This window comes from Pararge aegeria, chromosome 19 (genome assembly GCF_905163445.1).
Source record: "Pararge aegeria chromosome 19, ilParAegt1.1, whole genome shotgun sequence".
Classification (NCBI taxonomy): Eukaryota; Metazoa; Arthropoda; class Insecta; order Lepidoptera; family Nymphalidae; genus Pararge; species Pararge aegeria.
Window position 1 is genome coordinate 15,130,106 of NC_053198.1, and position 21,527 is coordinate 15,151,632.

At 36.5% G+C, this 21,527-nt stretch overlaps 1 protein-coding gene across 2 annotated transcripts in view; it reads left to right on the top strand.

Moving 5' to 3' along the window:
- LOC120632277 (homeobox protein homothorax) overlaps positions 1-21,527 on the top strand; it is a 461,602-nt gene that overhangs the window by 237,398 nt on the left and 202,677 nt on the right. For both annotated transcript variants that reach the window (XM_039902101.1, XM_039902102.1), the window contains exon 9: positions 20,256-20,354. In XM_039902101.1, coding sequence (XP_039758035.1) covers positions 20,256-20,354 — 99 coding nt within the window. The remainder of the gene's footprint in view (positions 1-20,255; positions 20,355-21,527) is intronic.

A 21,527-nucleotide genomic window follows, 5' to 3' on the forward strand; every position in this document is an offset into this window, starting at 1 on the left:
TGCTTTGGTACAGTATTTGGATATATTACACTAAAAAGGACCTAATAAATAGTTAACTCTTTCAAATTAAATTATGTAACGACACTAAAATTAAGCACACTTCGAATTGATAACTTTTTTACTCCATTAAGGGAACGAGAAAAGCACTTTATGTTGCTATGTACAGATTGCTATGTAAAAATACATGTTTGGAAGTAGATTAATAATAAAACTGAAACATATTAAAATTATGATGGGATATTAGAATATAGATGTGACCATCCGTTCTGTTTCCACGGGTGTCATACGAGGCTACTAAAGGACTACAACCTCTGTGCTTTCACTACCATCCAATGCGACCAACAGCGTGAAGAATAGCTAGCGAGGAGAGGCAGTGGCTTGCATACCGGGTATGCACAAAGCGGGCAGATGATATAAAATGAAATAAAATCTCCAGTACGAGTTATAAATAACTTAAGGATAGGCTTTGCAAGAGTTATAAAAAGCCTACCCTTTAGGTTTTATAACTCGTACTGGAGCTTTTCTTCACTTTATATAAAAAAATGGCTTTTAATAATGATGATGTTGTTTATGAAAATTAAGCTTCATTTGCTATACTCCGCAATAAGCAGGAGAATCTATATGGTGTAATTATAATTTCTTCAATCCTTATACATACTCCACATCAAACAGATCTTGAGATGATGTTTTTTTCTTGAGCCTAGTTGCTTACAGGACTTGTCCTCATAAAACCCAACTCATGGCAGTCCTACCGCGTTACAATACATTGCTAGACGAGTGATAACACAGACAATTTGAGAATGTAGATCGTAATCTCTGAATTGGAACGGATTTGCTTATTCTGCTATTACGAGATGATTATCATTTTAAACTGTGTAGGGTTATGTATATTTTTTGCAAACATTTATTATCTTATTCTGGAGGCGACTAGCTTTTGCACTCGATTTCGTTTACATTAAAATCCTAGGATGGAAATTCTCTTTGAACAATTACGAAATGAATATCGTTTTAAACTATGTAGGTTTATGTTTATTTTTTGCAATCATATATACTTTCTAGGGCTACTAGCTTTTGCACTCGGTATCGTTTACATGAAAAGGTTACAATGGAATAATCTCAATCAAAAATTATGAGATACTCTAACCCTGAATAACAATAAAGTGCCAAGACTTATTTACAACCAAGAATTATTGGTTGCATTGGACTCGTTTGTCGTGGCTAGATACCACCCTACCAACTAAGAAGTGCCACCAAGCGGTTTTGCGTTACGGTACGATTGACGCATATAGAAACTTATGGGTAACACTCCAACAGCTTAGCCCGCTACCTGCATCATTACTTACCATCAGCATAGCAGTCCAGGGTTTACTTCAATTAGGATAAAAAAGGACTTATTTATGTCAGTGGGAATAAACCTCTGCTTTCATAAATTATACTTAACTAATATTTTTTTATTTATTTTAAATAATATAAAAATTTTCGGAGGTTTTAATGGTAATCGGTACTCTCTGGTAATCGCGGCCTGAGCGTCTTTTCCAATTAAGCTATGGCTCTCGTACCATCGATGCCGAAATTAGTATATGCCTTTTTACATTAGTCTTATAGCGACTGTAAAAAACACTAATAAAAATTATAAAATTTTAAAAATAATAAAACTTAGGTATTTATTTCAATTATTTGATATGAGCACTTTTTACAGTGACTCAACCATCGGTTCTGACGGCCGATTCTAGCCATACAATATTGGAATTCTTAAGGGGATAAAAATCGAAACTAAGACCGTGATCTTGAGTCTAACTTGCTAATTACTAGGCCAACGAGGCAATTCAGAGAATTACGCAGAGAGACGCAAAAACTTTACAATTTTATTGTACCTATCGTTTGGAGAAAACGTCTGACCATTTGTACATCCGTACCGCCAAAAAACCGGTAACAATTTGATTTGTCGATTATCACATACTTACGTGCCGCCAAATAGCGGATGCGTTTATATAACTCTTTATAGTGTAAGAGCTTGCCCCAGAATTTAGTTATCGCCATCATCTTAATACCACGATCAATTTTTATATGTAGGTACCTAATGTACGCATGCAAGTGAATGTACGAGCCTATCTGGATGATGAAATACTGGACATTGTCTTTCACATCGACTTTGAAGCTTTACCATAGTAAACACTGTATTAAAGCTGGAGCGTGGAATTATCACAGGACTTTAGGTTTAGGTTAAAAGACATTTATTTCAATAAAAGAGATAAGTCTTTTCCTACATGAGAACGTTACTGAAAAATGTTTCTTTATCCCTGTTATTGCCGTCAATGCGTTCCTGTATATTCCTTATACAACTGTAATACAGCTTAACTGTTATAGCCCTTATAATTATTACAAATACAGGATTTCTGTCTCAGAATTCTAATTAGTAATAATTACAGTATATAGATATATGTCAGAATAATAAGCCACTATTAAAGATCATCAAGTTAATAAATATATTATAATATTAAATAATTGCTCAGCCAATTGTTTAGTCATTATTCTTATTTCATATTTAGTCTGCGAAATAATGTTGTACCAATTAGTAGTACCTAAGCGTGACGTTATGATAATGGCCAAGAATTCAATCCCTGATTTATTTCAAAAATAATTTACTATTGGGTTTTGCTGTCCCAATGTATACGTTAAGTTAATATCACTATCAAATTAAAAAAGAAAAGCTTCTCCTTTCAACAATGAGAACTTATGCATAAAATCCGTCGCAAAACAGGCGACCTGTGCCCAGTAGTGGTACCTATCCCAACATTTTTGGATATACCTAATGTTGACTTATGATTTTTAATAAAATCACTCCAAATCCCCAAATTAAAGCATCGCTCTCAGACTATTTATATGATACTTTTAATTTAAAAAGCCACGAACGAGCGTCTTCGGTTTTTTTTTAATTCTTAATGAGCCAAAGAGCAACGACCTAGAAAGTGGGTCCTTTTATACATATACATACGTATGGTCTGTATATGTATAATTTAGGTATATGTGCGGTACAGTCGGGCCCGTGTCATACCCGCTTGTATATTTTTTTCAAAGTCGGCATGAATAATCACATTTTTCTATACGTTCCGCATTTATTCGAGCGTTTATAACGCGGGTTTGGTAACAGCGTAAACACAATGTACTGTTAGTGGAAATCAAACCTTAAATTTATGCGCATAAAGTGTGTGTTAAAGTGCCGGTGGCGGGCCTCGTGAATTTTGTGTAAAATAGGGTTGTCACTTCGAAGTTTCTTCTTGTTACGATGAGTTCTATCGACCTAAAATACGCTTGTTTTTTCGACTATTATCTATTTATCCTTACCTTTTTATAAGGAGGTTTGGGCCCCTCCCCCTCCAGTTTAAAAAAATATGATATACACGCCACGTATATCAAATTATTTTTAATTGCAAAACTTCAGATTATTTCTGTTTGATTATATAATTAATAACGGTCCGATATCAGACACTCGACGAACATTTATCCTAGAACTCTAGCAAAATAGAATCGTAATTCATAAAGAAACAGGAGTCATTACAGGAATGTTATAATTAAAGTCACAACAAACTAGACAGCACGTACATAACGTTATGTAAACAAACCCGCAGCTGGTCGGATATGACAATTTAAAGACGGTCCTGTGTCATTATGACATTTTATGTTTTTGCTAGTTATTATATTACTAGCTGTTGCCCGCGTAGTTCGCCGACGTCTTTTTTGGTATTTTCAAAGTCAAAGTCAAATATTTCTTATTCAAAAAGGCACGTAGATGGCTCTTTTGATGCGTTGATTATATACAAAATGTGTACATAGTAGTGAGCAATGATGGCACTAACTACATTCGTAAACTTAAAACTAAAACTACGAGAGTTCCAAACGCGCCCTGGTCTAAGAAGAAGCCCTCAACATTTACAAATTTTGTAATTTACAAATCCCGTTAGAGCAGGTCGTTTTCTTGGGACAAAAAGCCTTTGTTGCTTTCCGTCTTTTGAAGTAACTCTATGCAAACTGTTGATTAGTTGCTTAGTTAGCCCGTAAAGGAAGGACAAACAAACACACTTTAACATTTATAATAGCGCCATCTGTTGGACACTTACTGAATCCAGTCAACCAACTATCTTATACCGGCAATATAGAATCTTATCGATAAGATAATTATGAATCTTTGTAAAACAATAAAAAAATAATTCCCATTAAAATGTTATTACAATTGTAAATTGAGATATAAAGTATCCTATCTCTTGAGTTGGAACAAAATACCCTATTAAAAATTTTAAAATCGGTTCAGTTTTTTCAAAGTTCATCCAGGACATCATCGTGACTCTGGAATTATATATAACAGATGAGATATAAACTATGCTATCTTTTGAGTTGGAACAAAATACACTTTAAAAAAATTAAAATCGGTTCAATTGTTCCGAAGTTCATCATCGTGATATCGGAAATATGTACAATAGATTATTTTGTCAGTTGATTCTTGCTGGAAACTCATGATAATAAACGCTCTACTCCGAAGATGTCAACCCTAAGTCCAGGGTACCTCCACGCCGTCCGCCGATCCTCGTGACTGGCACAATTCCGCTCTGAAGTAGGTGTATTTTTGCTTTTTTATTACGCCCCGTAATCCCCGAGTACCTACGACGCTACATTTATATATTAGATATTTTTTTTGCAAACCGTTCTTCACACAAGACAAAATTAACAAAGACGATACGTAACTAACTTCTGCTGAGACTGGTGGTGTATAATCGGTGGCCAAAAAAGACAAAACCTAAAACGATGGAATTCGCATGCCATATATTCGACATATCAAGCCATTAACGGCCCACTACAGGGTACGGGTGTCCTTGCACAATCAGAAGTGGTTAAGGCCGTAGTCCACCACCAGTGGCGTGCACTTCATAGATGCACAAATGCACTGCCTATCCTAAAAATTTCATACAGTTTGTATGGAGAATTTTTAAATTTTATGCGATCTTTCTGCTTTATTCATAACCTGGTTAAAATGCAAATGCACGCCACTGTTACCACCTTGGCCCAGTGCGGATTGGTATATATTATGTGATGAGAATTCCATCGTTTTAGCTTTTTTGTTGCTGTGTTTTTATATATATAGCCTAGTGGTTAGGGCTTCCAGCCTCTTACCGTGCGTTTGTAATTTAGGCAATTAAAATGTATCTTATATCTTTAAACGAGCAATTATTGTATATATAATTGGAATCTGAGAATCGGCTCCAACGATTTTCATGAAATTTAGTTAGGTTTCAGGGGCGATAAATCGATCAAGCTAGGATTCATTTTTAGAAAATGTCATTTTATTTGTGTTTTCCGGTAATAACCGATTTGATGCAACGAATTTGCACGGGTCAGCTAGTTTTTTTTTTATAACACACAAAAAAGATCACGTCATAGCAATAAACATTTGCTGTAACGGTGAAGGAAAGCATCGTGAGGAAACGTGTTTGTTTGAGAGTTCTCTAAAGTGTTATAAAAAGGCGCGTTAAGTCTGCCAAATCGCACTCGGCCAGTGTGGTGGACTACGGCCTATACTCTTCTCTAGCTCTTATGTGGTGGGCTGGTTATGGGGTAGAATAGAATAGAATAGAATAGAATATAATTTTATTGTTTACTGCTTACACATAGAAAGGCAGTTGACAAGGCCTAGAAAAGTATTCAAAACAGTATACCCACAGCCGGGCGTACAATTATATTATTAAATAAGTATAAAATTAAAAATTAAAAAATAAACAATCTAAGTAAACAATATAAAATCAGTGACAAAATATATTTAAGTATAAGATTATTAATATCTAATTGAGGGTGATGATGATGATTTTTGGGCCGAAGATGGCTGGTTTTTGGGCCAAGCGTTTATCTTCTTGGGTGATAAATCATGCATTTTTAGAAGCAGCTGATATCGCCTGTTCCAAGCATTTTTTGCTTTTTTGTGTGCGCAGAACCTTAGATCGATATCGAGACATCATGAAAACACATGTGATTTGGATTAGGGAATGTTTTTTTTTTTTTTAACCTGGTGGTCATTGGTGATGCAGTCTAAGATGGTAGCGGGCTAACATGTAAGGACTATAGCAGTACACACCTTTGAAAAGTTTCTACGCGACATCGCAACGGAACACTAAATCGAATAGCGTTATGTCTTTGTCGGTAACTAGCGACAGCCAAAGCCTCCCACCAGACCACAGAAAATTCAGAAATAATTTCCCAAATTGCCCCTACTGGAAATCGAACCCGGGACCTATTACAAAATTCCCACCGCTCACCGTTGTACCAGGCAGGTCGTCATTTAGCCATGTTTGAATTCTGACATCAGTCTCTCGTCTTCTTCGCATAGTAACTTTTAGTTAAGTGAACTTAAGATTTCTGTTCAAAAAATTCAAAATTCAAAATTCATTTATTTCAAGTAGGCCTAATACAAGCACTTTTGAAACGTCAAGTCTGTCCGTGTGTAGTGACTCTACCACCGGTTCGGAAGGCAGATTCTACCGAGAAGAAGCCGGCAAGAAACTCAGCAGTTGCTCTTTTCCAACATCAAAAATTTACATTTTACATTTTAACATTCATTTTTCTATCTTGTGAGAGATGAAAGCGGAGGCGGATGCTTCCAAGCAACCTTGTCATTAAGAAACTCATCAATTGTATAATAACCTCGCTGTAATAAATGTGTTTTAACACATTCTTTAAACTTATGCATTGGTAGGTCCAAAATTACCTTAGGAATCATATTATAAAAGCGTATACTCAATCCCACAAATGACTTCTGCACCTTTCGCAGACGATATGCAGATGTCACTAATTTAAGTAGACGGTTTATATCCACTTCTTGTTTATAAAGACTAATATGTTGTCTTACAAATACTATATTGTTATAAATATATTGTGAGGCTAAATATATATTAAGACATGTATATATTAAGACCACAGCATTCAGCACCAGGGGAAGCCGTTAAAGATGTTCCCGTCGCCGATTATCGTCTGACAGTCTATCGTCGACTGCATAACAGCCTAGTCACTTGCCCCGGCCACGCGTGTCCGCCATCAAAACGTCATTACTAAAACACACCCTTCGTATTTCCTAACGTTTTATATTCATTTCCACAAGAGCCCTCGTTGAGAGAAAATTTGGTAAAAAAAAACTACACGTTAACTAGATCGGTCGTGGCATTTTATATACTCAGGGTTAAGTGGAATGTTTATCTACTGAAAACAGAGGCGACGATTTTCTTTGAATTAACCTCCCAAATGGCTAACCTCCCTAGCGTACTTATCGCTGTGGTCTTAAATGGGAGGTCGGGGCTCGATCCTTAGCAGGGACATTGCAAATTTATAATTTAAAAATACTTTTCTAGTCTGGTGCTGGTAGGAGGCTTCGACAAAGATGTGCCGCCAAGGGATTTAGCGTTCCAGTACGATATTATGAAAAATAAGCTAAACTTATACTCCACGTAAAGCAGGAGAATCTGTATGGTGTAATTTATAATTTCTTCAATCTTTATACTGCACACGAAACAGATCTTCGGCAATGTACCCTCTACCCAGGTTTCGCTCCGTAACCGGAGCATCCCCAGGGGATGTTGACTACAATGAATGATTGTTTCAATACGAAAATGGGCATAGACAAACGTACAGAAACCCAACCTCTGACGGTGAAAATACAAACACAACAGTGTCAAGTCGCGGCTAACTTAGTTACGTTTAAAATAGTGACGTAGTAATGCCCCGCCGCGAATGATCGATGGCGGGCTGTCAGACTGACAGTGTCAAGGTCGAGTTTGACAGCTGTCAAACCCGCCCAGACAGCGGTTGTCAAAGTGGGCCACGCTGAAAAACGCGGGGCTGTCACGCCGTAATGGATAGCTTTCCGCCGCCTCTGTCATGACGCCATATTTGTTGCGGGGCCAACGAACCGCGCTGGTCGATATAATTTTTTTATTTGATACCAGCTGTTTTTCATGGCTTTGCTCGCTTAGATACTTTTATAATTTGGGAAATTAATCACAAAACGATACAAAAAAAAAACAGTATTTTATCGTATTATAGTTCTTATACTTGAACTCAGAAAGCAGGATTGCTGCCATCTGCGCCAGTCGGCCGTCAGTTTGTGCAATGAACATAAATGTTTTTCAGTGTCTGGGTGTTAGTTTCTATGTACTATATATTATTCATATAAATATTTATCAGTGATATTACGACCCATAACACAAGCTACCCTTACTTTGGTGCAAGATGACGATGTGTGTATTGTCTTAGTATATTTATTACGGTATAATCTATAGTAATCGCTGGTGAAACAGTGAGGCAAAGCTAGTATATGATATGAGTGTGCGTACCTATTCTTCACGGTTCGATTATCCATTGAAGTTTTTTTACCAACGTCTTAGTTGAATTAACTAGCTTTTCGGATGTTTAATTAAAATATTTTTTGTTGTCAATAATTTATGAATACAAAATACAGTTTTTTTTCGGGGTACGCAAGTTTTGACGTATTTGTTAAAAGACTATTGACCTGCAAATGCCTAAATGTGACACTGTTAATATTTTTGTGACATAAACCTTTATGTTAATTAGAAAGAGTGTGAATATGATGTTTCATCTGATGTTTTTTTATTCCGCTCCCCTTTTTATCTCACCTGCTTTGTTAGTTAGTGATAATGGAGTCTAAGGTGGTAGCGGGCTTACCTGTATTTTTTTTTGTTCCACTACACGTAAGTCCATGACTGCAAGCTCACCTGGTGGGAAGTGATTATGCAGTCTAAGTAGGTAGCGGGCTAACCTGTTAGGGCAGTTATATTAACCCCAGAACCCTTATTGGTTTCTACGCGAATTCATACCGGAACGCTAAATCGCTAAGCGGCACGTCTTTATCGGTAGGGTGGTAACTAGCCACGGCCAAAGCATACCAGACCAGACCATAGAAAATTCAGAAATCATAAATTCCAGAATTTTTCTCACCGGAGATTGAACCCAGGTCTTCTCCCATAGGACTACATCACTCACTGCGCCAGAGAGGTCGTCATAGTATTATGGAGTTTATGTAATAAGAAAGTTTGCAACGCTTACACAAAGTTTACATCGTATCAACCCATTTCCGTCCCACTACAGTACTGCCCTCCTGCAATGAGAAGTTAATTATTTATATATAGGCTCTACACACCTTTGAGAACATTATGTAGAACTCTCAGGCATGCATGTTTCTTTACGATGCTTTCCTTCACCGTTAAAGTGTTATTTTAATTGTTTAAAACGTACGTAACTCAAAAAAGTTAGGATTCGAACGCAGCCCCCCCGAAAATGAAGTCGAAGTCCTACCCCCTGGGCTGTCACCGCCTCCGTAGCTATTTGCTCCGCTAATAAATTTAGCAGCCGTCAGGTATACCTGCCAGAGGACAGCTATCTGGAAACTCCAGCTAGCTGGCTACAATGCAAGTTATTTTGGGCCGCAAACTGCGTTCTAACTTTGTAAGCTAAGCGATTTTGACAACGTCTAAAAACAAACACCACCTAACTGCTATAGGTACATTATCGATCTGGTCTTGACTCTGTAGACTGTAGTTCTGTACCTACCGATGATGTACCTAGAATACATCCCCCCAGGCAAGGCATCGACCCTGCCCTGCGCCAAGCCAATTCGTACTCTATCTTATCCATCGCATGATTCGTTTTCCTTCGACATTTGGCAGCTTTCTTATGACGATTCAGTGTCTGTTGAATTCCGCTGGTTTTCAATAAGAGTGTATAAGACGTGTCCAGTTACGCGATAATGTTTCTTATTGGTGTTAGGGTAAGGTGGCGATGGGCGGTCTTCCCGCCCTATCTTTGGGCGGGCGCAATTAGCCTTGCTTCGGCGGACGGTTTTAAAAATGCATTTTTTTATTACTCACTGTTTTCACGGTCGGCTTGCGGTGGAGTAACCATTGTTATTATAATTGTCTGTGAAACGTTATAGACGATATAGAGCTGAGCATGTAGGTATTTCGTTGAGGCTACTCCAAAATTCGTGTGTTTAATCTTACATCGCATAATTGTTAAAGTATTTATTACGCTACGTATGTTGGGAACCTTTAACTCTGCTATTGAATTTGCACATACAATTTTACTGTTTATAGTTAAGGTCTGTTTTTTTATTTCTTACTATGATAAACGTTAATTGTTTACTGCTTATTGAAGATTCTTCTTGTAGGTATTACTTGTGCTTTGTAAGGCAGAACAATACATGTATACATGTGTTTTCTTTCTATCTTTTCTTTGAATCAGATTACGAAAAGTTGGTGTGATAGTTTTGATCCAGTTACAGACCTATGTTCCTTTTTACTAATGAATAACAATGCAATTCCTAAGTAAGTAACGCCGAATCAAAGAAGATTCCTAGGCATAAATATTACCTTTCACCAATCGATTTTTACTAAGTAACTCATATAACCTTACTTGTTTATGATTCTTCCCATAAAGTTTGATATTTTGTGCTTGCATTATCATATTTTTCATTATTCGCATAGATTAAAGTTTATTAAAAAAAAGTCAATTTATATTTCTTTCATCTCTCAAGTTCTCTACGCATCACCAGCATCCGATTTAAGCGTTACCTAGGTTTAGTGAAAATGGGCATTAGATACTCAATCATCTTATTTCTACTAGGCTGGCATAACTTGGCGAAATCATACTGTAGATGGTGGGAATAGATCTGGATATACTACACGGGTTGCTAGACGGGTTGCAGTTAAACAGTTATTTTGACTAGGCTAGCATAAAGGTACGAGTAGATAACTTAGGCACGGCCCAAAACTTCTAAAAATACTACCCGGGCGTCATGAATGACGGCAGGTAGACATCTTATGTGTAAAAAAGACCAATACATTGATGAGTTTCAGGCGAAAATACCTCTGGGCAGGAATTTTTACATAAATTTAATTTCCCGGAGAAGTCCCACACGGCCGGGCGTGGGTCGGGTTCGATAAGGGATCGAACCGACTCGCAGAGAGCTATGGGCGCACCATTAAGGAAATTGCTTTATAGACCTGAGGATATTGGCTGCCGTATGTACCCTATACGGATACCTACTGCCTTTCGGGGTTCTGCGGACGAATAACGTATAGTGCGTGGGACATTTTTCAAACGTACCTTTTATAACTATTCTTTAACACTAACGAATATAGACAGTATTTTACAAAAAACTACCGGATGACATCTTGGAAATACAATCTCTCTCTATACAGTTCCGTTTTTAAAAATGAGTAGAAAAATCATTGTGTTAAACCAAAATACATAGACAATAAAAAGTCCGATCTGACTGTAGTAAGCTCATAACTTTGAAGACACTATTACATAAAAAGAAATTGTAGGGATTACGTAATGGTGGGCTTCTTATACCAAGATGTGTTTGGAAATCCACAGTACATATATGAAAATTGAATTTATGTTGATAAAAATATTTCAAAATTCAAAAGAAAATGGACTGTAACAATATAAATATTAGAAGCAAAAATAAACTCGTTGTGCAGTTTACTAGGCTACACAAAATTGCAAATTCATTTAAGGGCAATTGTATATTATTTTATAACAAATTACCAAATGAAATCTTTGAGATGTCTCTCAATAAGTTCAAAGTTTACATAAAACGTAAGCTTGCAGAACATAACAAAAGCTTGGGTGTGAATTGCTCTAGCTTCATAGCTTGATATAAATTTACTGGAAGATGGTGAAAACAAAAAAAAAAAAAAATATCCGGCTAAGTTTGTTGTGGGCTCTTCTTAGACCAGGGCGCGTTTGGAAACCTCGTAGCTTTAGATTTAAGTTGGCGAACGAAGTTATAACCATCCTCTTACAATTATAATATAAAACAAATATGTATGCACGCTTCATAAGTGCCTGTGATAGGCCTACATGTATATATATACCTACTACGACAATACACACACCGACATCAAGCCCCAAAGTAAGCATACCCATCACACATATGGGTACTGAGATGACCGATAAATATTTTTATGAATAATATACATAATTTCTTATAATATAACTACCTATAAAAATCCAGACTCTGAACAACATTTATGTTCATTACACAAACATTTTCCAGTTGTGGGAATCGAACCCACAACCTTGGGTCTTGGGAATCGAGCCCAAATCAGGGTCGCTGCCCACTGCGCCAATCAACCGTCAAATTAAATATGTAGATTAAAAGTGAAATTTATTAATATAGAAGAACTAAATTAGGCGACTTCGAATTTTTTTGTATCATATAATATAGTTGCTCCCGATAAACCTATTTTCGGTAACTTTGGTAGAGTAACTTTTTTGCTCTCTTTATCAAGAGAAGTAATTAAGACCTCATTGTTTTTATTAGCAAAATATTTGGGTTACTAAATTATCTTGCATTTCAATCCAATAATTCAAAGTAATATAAAAAATGAAAGGTATCATTCCAAAAAATAATAAAACTAGGTAAAAAAGAAGTAGAAGATCCGACAGCCGAAGTTAATACGAGGGGCACATAAAACACGCGGTGTCTCGGGAGAAAAGAGTGATTTATCGTGAGAAGAGGGACATCGCGCGGCCTTTATATTATTCGGGTGCATCAGGTATATCCTGGCAGGTGCTGCTATCCTGGTATTATTTATTTTGCACCTTTGGAATTTCATTTTTTATTTCGGTACCAGAATATCCCCATGGTGCGCATACGTTTAAAGCGGGTAGTTTGAATAATAGGCGGAACACATACGGACACGCGAGTGACTTTTAAGAAATCTGCTTCTTCACCAGACGTACAGAATCCTACGCGTCACGACCTCCGAACTATAAAATGTCACATTCTTTCCTACGAATTTAATATTAAGATTAAAATTTACAAAAAAAAAAAAACAACTTTTCGAATATGAATTACAAAATAATAAAACTCCGTTGTTTGAATCCACATTTTCTTATCTTCTCCACGGCTTCTCTTCTTGATGCCCGTGCCGAACCAAACTGACTTTTCATTGATTATGAATTATCGAAATAAATAAAGCTAAATTGCTTTTATTAAACCGCATAGCAAAACCTAAAAGCATTCAAAACTGTAACCTTTTATTACAGTCATTAATTAAATTGTAATCCTCCACAACTCATAATCTTTTTACCTAGGTATTAAATTTAAAACAGACTTTGTTAAGTATCTATTCAAAAGACAAAAAGCTTAAAAACAGCAATTAAAAACGAAGAAAACAATAATAAAAGCATCTACCAATCTACATATTTATAAAAAGGTTCACGAAAAACGAAACTAAAAACCACGTCTGAGCCCCTGAGTGATGCGCAAACCACAATCAGACAAAAACAACACCCGGAGCGTCTGAACGGGAATTAACGAAACAAAGAAACGAGGCGAAACGATAAAACAATAATTAATAGTGATTATTCTGTAAAAATAATTGTCGGTTCCTACAAATTATACTCCGGGAGAACTAATTCCTTGTGCTCTAAGAGTAAGCGAACGAATTATGCATAGTTTTTGATGAACTCTCTGGTTCAGGTAATATATAGGTACAGAATCCTCATATGATATAGTCGACAGCGACTCAACCGCCGCACAGTCAAATCATGCGAGCTTTAATCAGTGCATAATAAACTGTCATCTAGATTTTTTTTTAAATCTAAATCGAGAGCTAATAATCTTTGACGCTACACCATTGCAACTTAGCTTAGTTAACGAACTCTTACTGTTAGGTAATAATAATTATTGTGAAGTGTTGCTAATTCGAACAAATAAGTCTGTAGAATATAATTGAAAAGCTTTTGTACGAACTCAAATTATAAGTTAATTCTGCATACTCAACTACCTAGACCTTCTTATTTTTGTAACCAGATTTGTAAATTTTTGTTTAAAGAAAGCTCTGAATTAAAACTCTTTTTCACTGGATACAAAATCGGGCTTAACCAGAATTACCTGTGATCTAAGATAAAATAACAAGGTGCATTTTGGCTCTTGTTTTAAAAATACCATTGTAATAATTATGAAACACAGAAATAGTAACTTTGCCAACTATCGTGATTTCGTTAAGTGACGACTGATGAAACAAGCAGATAGCTCACCTAATGGTAAGTGGAAAAGCATCGCCTATAAACGGAGCAACACTTCGCAGGGCATGTAAGGATCACCTCCTGCAACGTGCCACCCCGTGTTAAGCCTCATGTGCCGGGAATTACACCGGCACCTATTATATTTATTATATATATTATATTTATTGTATATATTATATTATATTTTTTTATATTATATGTGTACGTACAAGGAGTAAGTTTATTTTATTATAAAGGCCGGAACACAGCATTACAACAATGCTGCTTAGCGGCTAAAAATAGCATGGCAAATTCCCCGGATAAGCTCTATCACAAATAGCTCATTAAATAAAAACTTTTACCGGAATAAATCGAGGCAACAAACGGTTCGCACGCTCCTGCACTATAATTCCTTATCCACTGTTATTAAACAGCGATCCAGCGATTCTGATCAAGAAACAGTTTTGGAAGCAACAATTGTTTTAATTCGGGAAACACGAAAAAAGAATTATGAATGTGTAATGACCGTTCTCTAAAACGTTGCGCTATTGTGTTCGGTCCGTTTTTATCGCGTTAATTATTGGCTGCGGCGGCCATGTTTGATAATATTCTGACACTTTTGATTATTAAACAAATTGTTACGTGTAATTAAAGATTCACAGATACAGGGATCGGTGTTAATTTATTCTCATAGTTGTTTAGTTTAGGGCAGTGTGCAAGGAATTGTCCCGCGCTAACCTGATTGGAGTATTGTGGTGGGTCTAAGTTTAATATTTCTCTGTGCTATGAGGAACGCCTATCCAGCTGATATATGAACATCATCAGTTTAAAATCGAATGCGCCGTTGGTCTAGTGGTTAGGCTAGGTTAACTAACCAATGGTGGATGTTTTGGATTCCATTCCTGAGTTGAGTCAAATTGAGGTTTCATACGACAAATTCTCAGTAGGTAGGTACTTAAATACATGACATTGTCTAATGTGTGTAAAGAAGAAAAACCACGAAAAAAAAATTACTTAAATGTCTGAAAGCTGTTGGCAGTGGCCATCACAGACTACTTACAATTTGATAATAATATTTGTTAAAGTCTGCCAACCCGCGATAATAGCAACGTCGTGTACTTTGAGCTCCGTATCTCTTAAATCATTGGGAATGGATAACTTAGGTACTTTAATATGTTGATGAAAAAGAAAAACAGCTGATTTCCTTTCGGTAGACTCTGCCTTTTGAACCGATGGTAGAGTAACTACAAACAGAGAGACTGAATTTTAAAATAAATGAATTTTAAATTTTTTCGACTGGACACCTTAATCAGCTTAAATATATGCCATAGACTAAAGTAATGAAAAAAAAACAAGAAGATATTTTCTCTACAAATTGCCAACACAGCCATCCCTAACGATAAAAACGAATAAAAAAAAACCTCCCATTACAATTCCCGCTAATGTCCTTCGAACACATGCGACATTTTTTCAACCGATTTCGATTCGAGACGAAAAAAAACTGTTACATTAAGCTCTTCCCTATCTAATGGATTCGTCCAACTCTCACAGGACCGTGGCGTCATTACGCGAAAAACATCCAGTGAGAGAAAGGAGAAAAAAATACTCAAAAAAGCACCTCCTGGGAGCGCGAAGGTGTTGCCACCCCATATTCTTACCCCAAAAATTAGGGGAGGCAATATCATACACCATTAGCAATTTTCTCACTTTTTTAACGGTGTCACACCATGAAAAGGTATCTAGGTGTGTTATCAAAATTATATGCTTCTTTATAATAGGAAGTCGAATCGAATCATCATCAACAACCCGAGAAGGGTTTAGGCCATAGTCTACCACGCTGCAAAAGTGCGGATTGGTAGACTTAACACGCCGTTAAGAACATTATGGAGAACTCTCAGTCATACAGGTTTCCTAACGATGTATTACAGATAAAAACACCACCTACAAATAAATATAGAACAATCAAATTATCAAAATATCGGCTGTTCATTTTAATTATTTAATTGAATAATACCCTGACAATAATGCAGTATTTTAGTGCGGACATCGCGTAGGGAGGCGAATTCACAATTCGAAATTTGAAAAAGAACGCAACCACCATAATTTTCCCTCGCGCTATATACCTTTTTCGAAATTCGTAATTCGAACAAAAGCGCGCGGCGCAATGGTGCATGCATGATTGATAGCGGAGCGATGACGCCCGCGACTCCAAATGAACATTCGAATTTCGATTTCATGAAAATAAAAGCCCTTGACCTCTCTCTTATTTTTATTTTATTTACTTGCTATACTGCTATGAATTCCTAGTCCTGTTTAAACTGTCACATTTTATTTAAATCTATAATATACCTTTTTCCTTCCAGCTAGCTAGAAGAGGCTACGGACTAGTCCAACGGGTTATTTACCTACCTCCTGTCATCCTTTTGGATTTCAATATGTCTCCTGTAGCTGTAAAGATTCTGGGCTTTTAGTAGCTTTTATACTAATAAACCTCTTATATCCTCCTTGCCCCTTTTACTAACGTGATTCTGTTTGTAGTAGTCACCACAATAGTCCAAATGTTTTGATTTGCGTTGAGCTATTGAAACTAGTCCTTTTAAATATTTTCTATTTCTATTTCTATGTACCTCTGAGATTACAGAAGAAGATAACGTTTTTAAACTTGGGTCAGCGGGATCTAAGAAGTCTAAAAACTGATCTAAAAACCTCTGCTTCCCTTCTCACTGGGGTGTTGTTCTTCCAAGAATGACTCCGATTTGCACCTACGGGTTTATGTTTGCACCTAACTACCACTATGAGGCTAGGACCCAAATTATATTTCTATTCAACGTGAGCTATGAGCAACTGTTTAAGTTGCTCATAGCTCAAGGCCATAGCACCTGAGGATTCCATTTTGTAACTACCATCAAGTTTTTTTTGAGTCACACTTTTAATATATCAGTCATAAACATAAGGCAATACTGACAAACGTTGTGCTATTGAGACTCATGAACCCCTAGTCCTTTTGAATTTGAGTACCTGTGTCTTTGTTACCATTATCGCTTCCATTCACAGTTACACGAGGCGATGATAGCCAATTTGCGTCTTCGCCGCGAAACGGGGCCGCATAATGTGGAATTACGTCGTTGGAAAGCAAAAAAAAAACTCGAAAAAAAGTGAAAATTGCCCCATCGGCCCCATCTTAACGTAGGAGAACAAGTAAAAGCTATAAACAAATACTAAAAATCTTGTAACCGAAATAAGGCGGCACTCTAAATAAGAATTAAAGTAAAATTGCTGAGGTGTGACTCCCTCGGAGTGAGGGTATTAAGGGGCACCACGCGACTGTATTCATAAGGCGAAAAATTGTAATAACCCGGTGAATATCAGACGAGGGCGGGCGAGGTGGCAATGTCGTGTTATTTATACGAGGGCGAGCCCTAGCGAGAGGTGTTTCTGTTTGTTAAGGAAATTGTCTAAAGGTGGAGACACATTGCACGATATAATAAAAAAAATCACGATGAAATGGATGGAAATGGAAAGGTCCACCATACTGGGCCAGCGCGGTGGACTACGGCCCTTCACATTTTAGGAGGAGATCCGTGACTTTTAGCGGGCCGGTAATAAGTGGATGTGATGATGATAAGTCAAACTTCTTGACGAAACTATAAGTATAAAAAGAGTGTGATAACCTTGTTACAGTGTATATAGGTCTCTTTCTATTTCAACCAACGATATCTTTCTTTTCTTTTGAAATGTGTCTCAACGCAAAAAGCACAGCGCAAAAAGCAGAAGTCTCAACAAAAACAATTATCGAATCGCCGCGTAAAAGGAGTTTTACTTCAAAAATCTAAAAATAAATCTACAAAACAAACAGTTAGCAATTATATTAGTAACAAATTTTATTCGCTTAAGCTTATAGCTTCAGGTCCATTAAAATACTCGTATATAGGTATCATGAACTTCTGCAAAGTAATATTTAAATAATTTTAAAATTAACAAACACTAATTACCTACTTCTAAAAAATTATGGACAATATGATGGCCTGTCAGAATAATAAACTGTTTTTTGTAGTGGTATTTTTGCCTTTGACGGTACACCATACAAAATTCAGAAATGATAAATTCCCAAATTGCCCTTGCCGGAGATCAAACCCGGCACTTTCCACATAAAACCACAACGCTCACCGGTGCGCCAGCGAGGTCGCAAAAACACCTTAAAAAAGTTTGACTTCAAAAATTCTAGTCTCCCATTAAGTGTGTCTCCAGCTTTAAGGAAATTGTCTAGCCGCAAGAGTCCCGCCAGCCGCGCGGAAAGCTTTCCGTTCGATACACGTGTAATTATAATGTTTATTTTACAACACTTTTACAGTATAATATATCAGGTGGGAGGCTTCGGCCGTGGCCATTTGCCACCCTACCAATAACGACGTAACGCGTACGATGTCGAAACTGATTAGGGGTATGAGATTAGTATAATTGCTTTACGTACCCCGATAGCTACCTCCTGCTCAAACACTCGCACGCGCTATTTAGTCATATTGCAGTCAATTCGGCTGCATAGAGCTGGATAAGAACGATGCAGTTATCCTGCAGTAACTAGTGTAATGAAGGAAAACAGCCTTAATCTTTCTAATTCTGAGATGAGATGAGTGTTGATCATTATCATCATCGTCATCTTCATATCATTCCATACCAGCCAACTACAGAGCACGAGTCTCCTCCCACAATGAGAAGGGGCACATGTTGAAGGATCATAATATGTATATTGATAATGAATGCCAAACTTAAAGAAAACTCCCAAAACTGAAATTCAAAAGCTGGCGTATTTAATGCAGGCTATGTAGACACTAACTCCGGGTTGGTATTGAGAATTTTAGTTATGAAATGCTCTTGACATTCTTTTACAAGAATATATAAATTTAAAATTTCAATCATTTCTTGTACAAGAATATATAAATTTAAAAACAAACATTCAGTCAAAATAAAGTCAGACATCGTTATCATATCAACCCATTACCGGCCTACTACTGGGCACTGGTCTCCCACAATGAGACGAGTTTAGGCTGTAGTCCACCACGCCGGCCCCGTGCGGATTGGTGGACTCCACACGCCTTTGAGAGCATTATGCAGAACTCGCAGGCGTGCATGTTAAACGTTGTTTTCCTTCACAGTTGAAGCAAGCCATATTTTAATTGCTTAACCACTAAGATATCACCGATTCAAAGTAAGACATTGTAAAAAAAAAACAATCTTAGTTGCATGGGTTTCGCGAAAGGAAAGTATCCTATAGCCTATATTATTTATGTTTGTTATATTATGTTCTTCCTTAGCTTCATTACCATTATAAAGTTTAACCGCTTTAGCAAGGCCGTGGCCTAAGTATAGCTCGTGTACAACTGAATTAGCACCATTGTACAGCAAACCCATAGATATGGAAGTTAAAAATAAAAACTGTCGAGTCACGGTGATATTGAGATTTAAAACGCATAACTAAAAGCAGCTTTGTAATGACGTGTTTATATTTTTGGGTGTAGTTTTTTTAAGTTCATTTTTGTAATTTACTTCGACGTAAATAAATATATATACTACGACAATACACACATCGCCATCTAGCCCCAAAGTAAGCGTAGCTTGTGTTATGAGTAATAAGATAGCTGTTGAATATTTTGATACACATAAATACTTATAATATACAGATAAACGCCCAGACACTGAAAAACAATCATGTTCATCACACAAACATTTTTCAGTTGTATTAAGAATACATATAAATAAAAAATAGAATAGTTCACAGTAAAAATGAACCCTGCAGGTGACTTTTTATCATAATTTGCGTTCTTTAATGGACTCGGACTGTTTTCTCTCATAGGAGACAGGGATTTGGTGCTTAGACCCACAACGCTACTTTCATGCAGATTGGTGTGATTTAGGGACAAACCTGCCTACTTACCTGCCACAAAAACGGCCTTAACCCCTTCTCATTCTGGGAGGAGACCCGTGCCTTGTAGTGGATCATACTTAATTACTTTTCACGTCGTATCGTATGGCATGATATGGCAACTACCAGTGGCGTGCATTTCGTAAATGCACAAATGCACTGCCTACCCTTAAAATTTCTTATAACTCGAATAGGTAGAGGATTTCTTAATTTTATACCATTTTACAGATTTTTTCTAAATTAATGATATTGTTTGTTTCAGGCAAATGGTGCGGGTCGCGACGGGAATGGTCATCGCCGCCGGATGTGGCGCGGCGAGTCTACTCCTCAGTATTCCTGGGCAGCCCCGGAGAGTATCCAGGTATGTAACTTAGACTAAGCACCTTAGCATACACAATCATCAGACTAATCAAATGTTTTACGAACTGTGTGTGCAGGAAGCCTTACTCGTAGAGAAAAGAAAATAAATTAAAAAAAATAACCGACTTCAACATACGCCTAGGACTAATAGTCAAAAAAAAATTATTGTTGATTTTTTAATAACAGCTTAACCGATTTTGATAAAATTTAAATGGGACATCTTGGAAAGTGTGCCCTTTAAAACAAAAAAAAGAATTTTTCAAATCGATTAGGTGTCATCGAGCAATCGGGTAACATAGGTACATTAAAAAAAAAAAAAAGATTCCGACGAATTGAGAACCTCCTCCTTTTCGAAGGCGGTTAAAAATACAAGTATTCATATCAGGTCCTTAGATAATCTTATGCCCGTTTTCACTAAACCTAGCCAACGCTTAAATCGGATGCCTCTTAAATGCCTCAACTCTTAAATGAGGACAGACAACTTTAGGCGCATACACAACAACATGGAACTCTTAAAATTACACTTGACAGATGAAAATAATATAAATTCGGTTTTTTTATTAATAAACTTAAATCCATATGATAAATGAAAAATATGAGAATACAAACAAAAATACCACACCTTGTAGCAAGAATCGCAGACAATTAAGTAAGTAGTAAGGTTAAATGAGTTGTCTAGTGAAAATTCTACGAATTTTCTCGCCTTATTGGACGTGAAAACTGGCATTAGCCCTAGAAGTTTTTTTTTAATTTGTAAACGTCATTCTGTTTTTGAAATGTTAATAATCGAATCACTGTTTTGTTAAAACACATAATTTCTCATTTTAGTTTAGAAACTTCACATCTAAGATAATTTCAAATTGGCAAATGGTAGTAATAATTTTAAGCTTCTTTTGCCAGCTCTGAATATTCTTGTTTTCTTCTCATCCAGAACACGTTAATATTTTTAATTTAATTTAATAAATCTACTAAAAAAAGATAATTACAAGCGTATCTCTAGTCTTTCAATTCACTAACATTTTGTTTGTTTATGACCGTGGGGCCTACGGAGTCGAGAGTTTTTTTACTTTCAAACTTGTGGCATACTTATTCAAAAAGACGGTGCAATGTACAAATTACATTGAATACTGTTAGTAAGTAGTAAGTAGTAGTAACTATATGCCACAAAAATCTT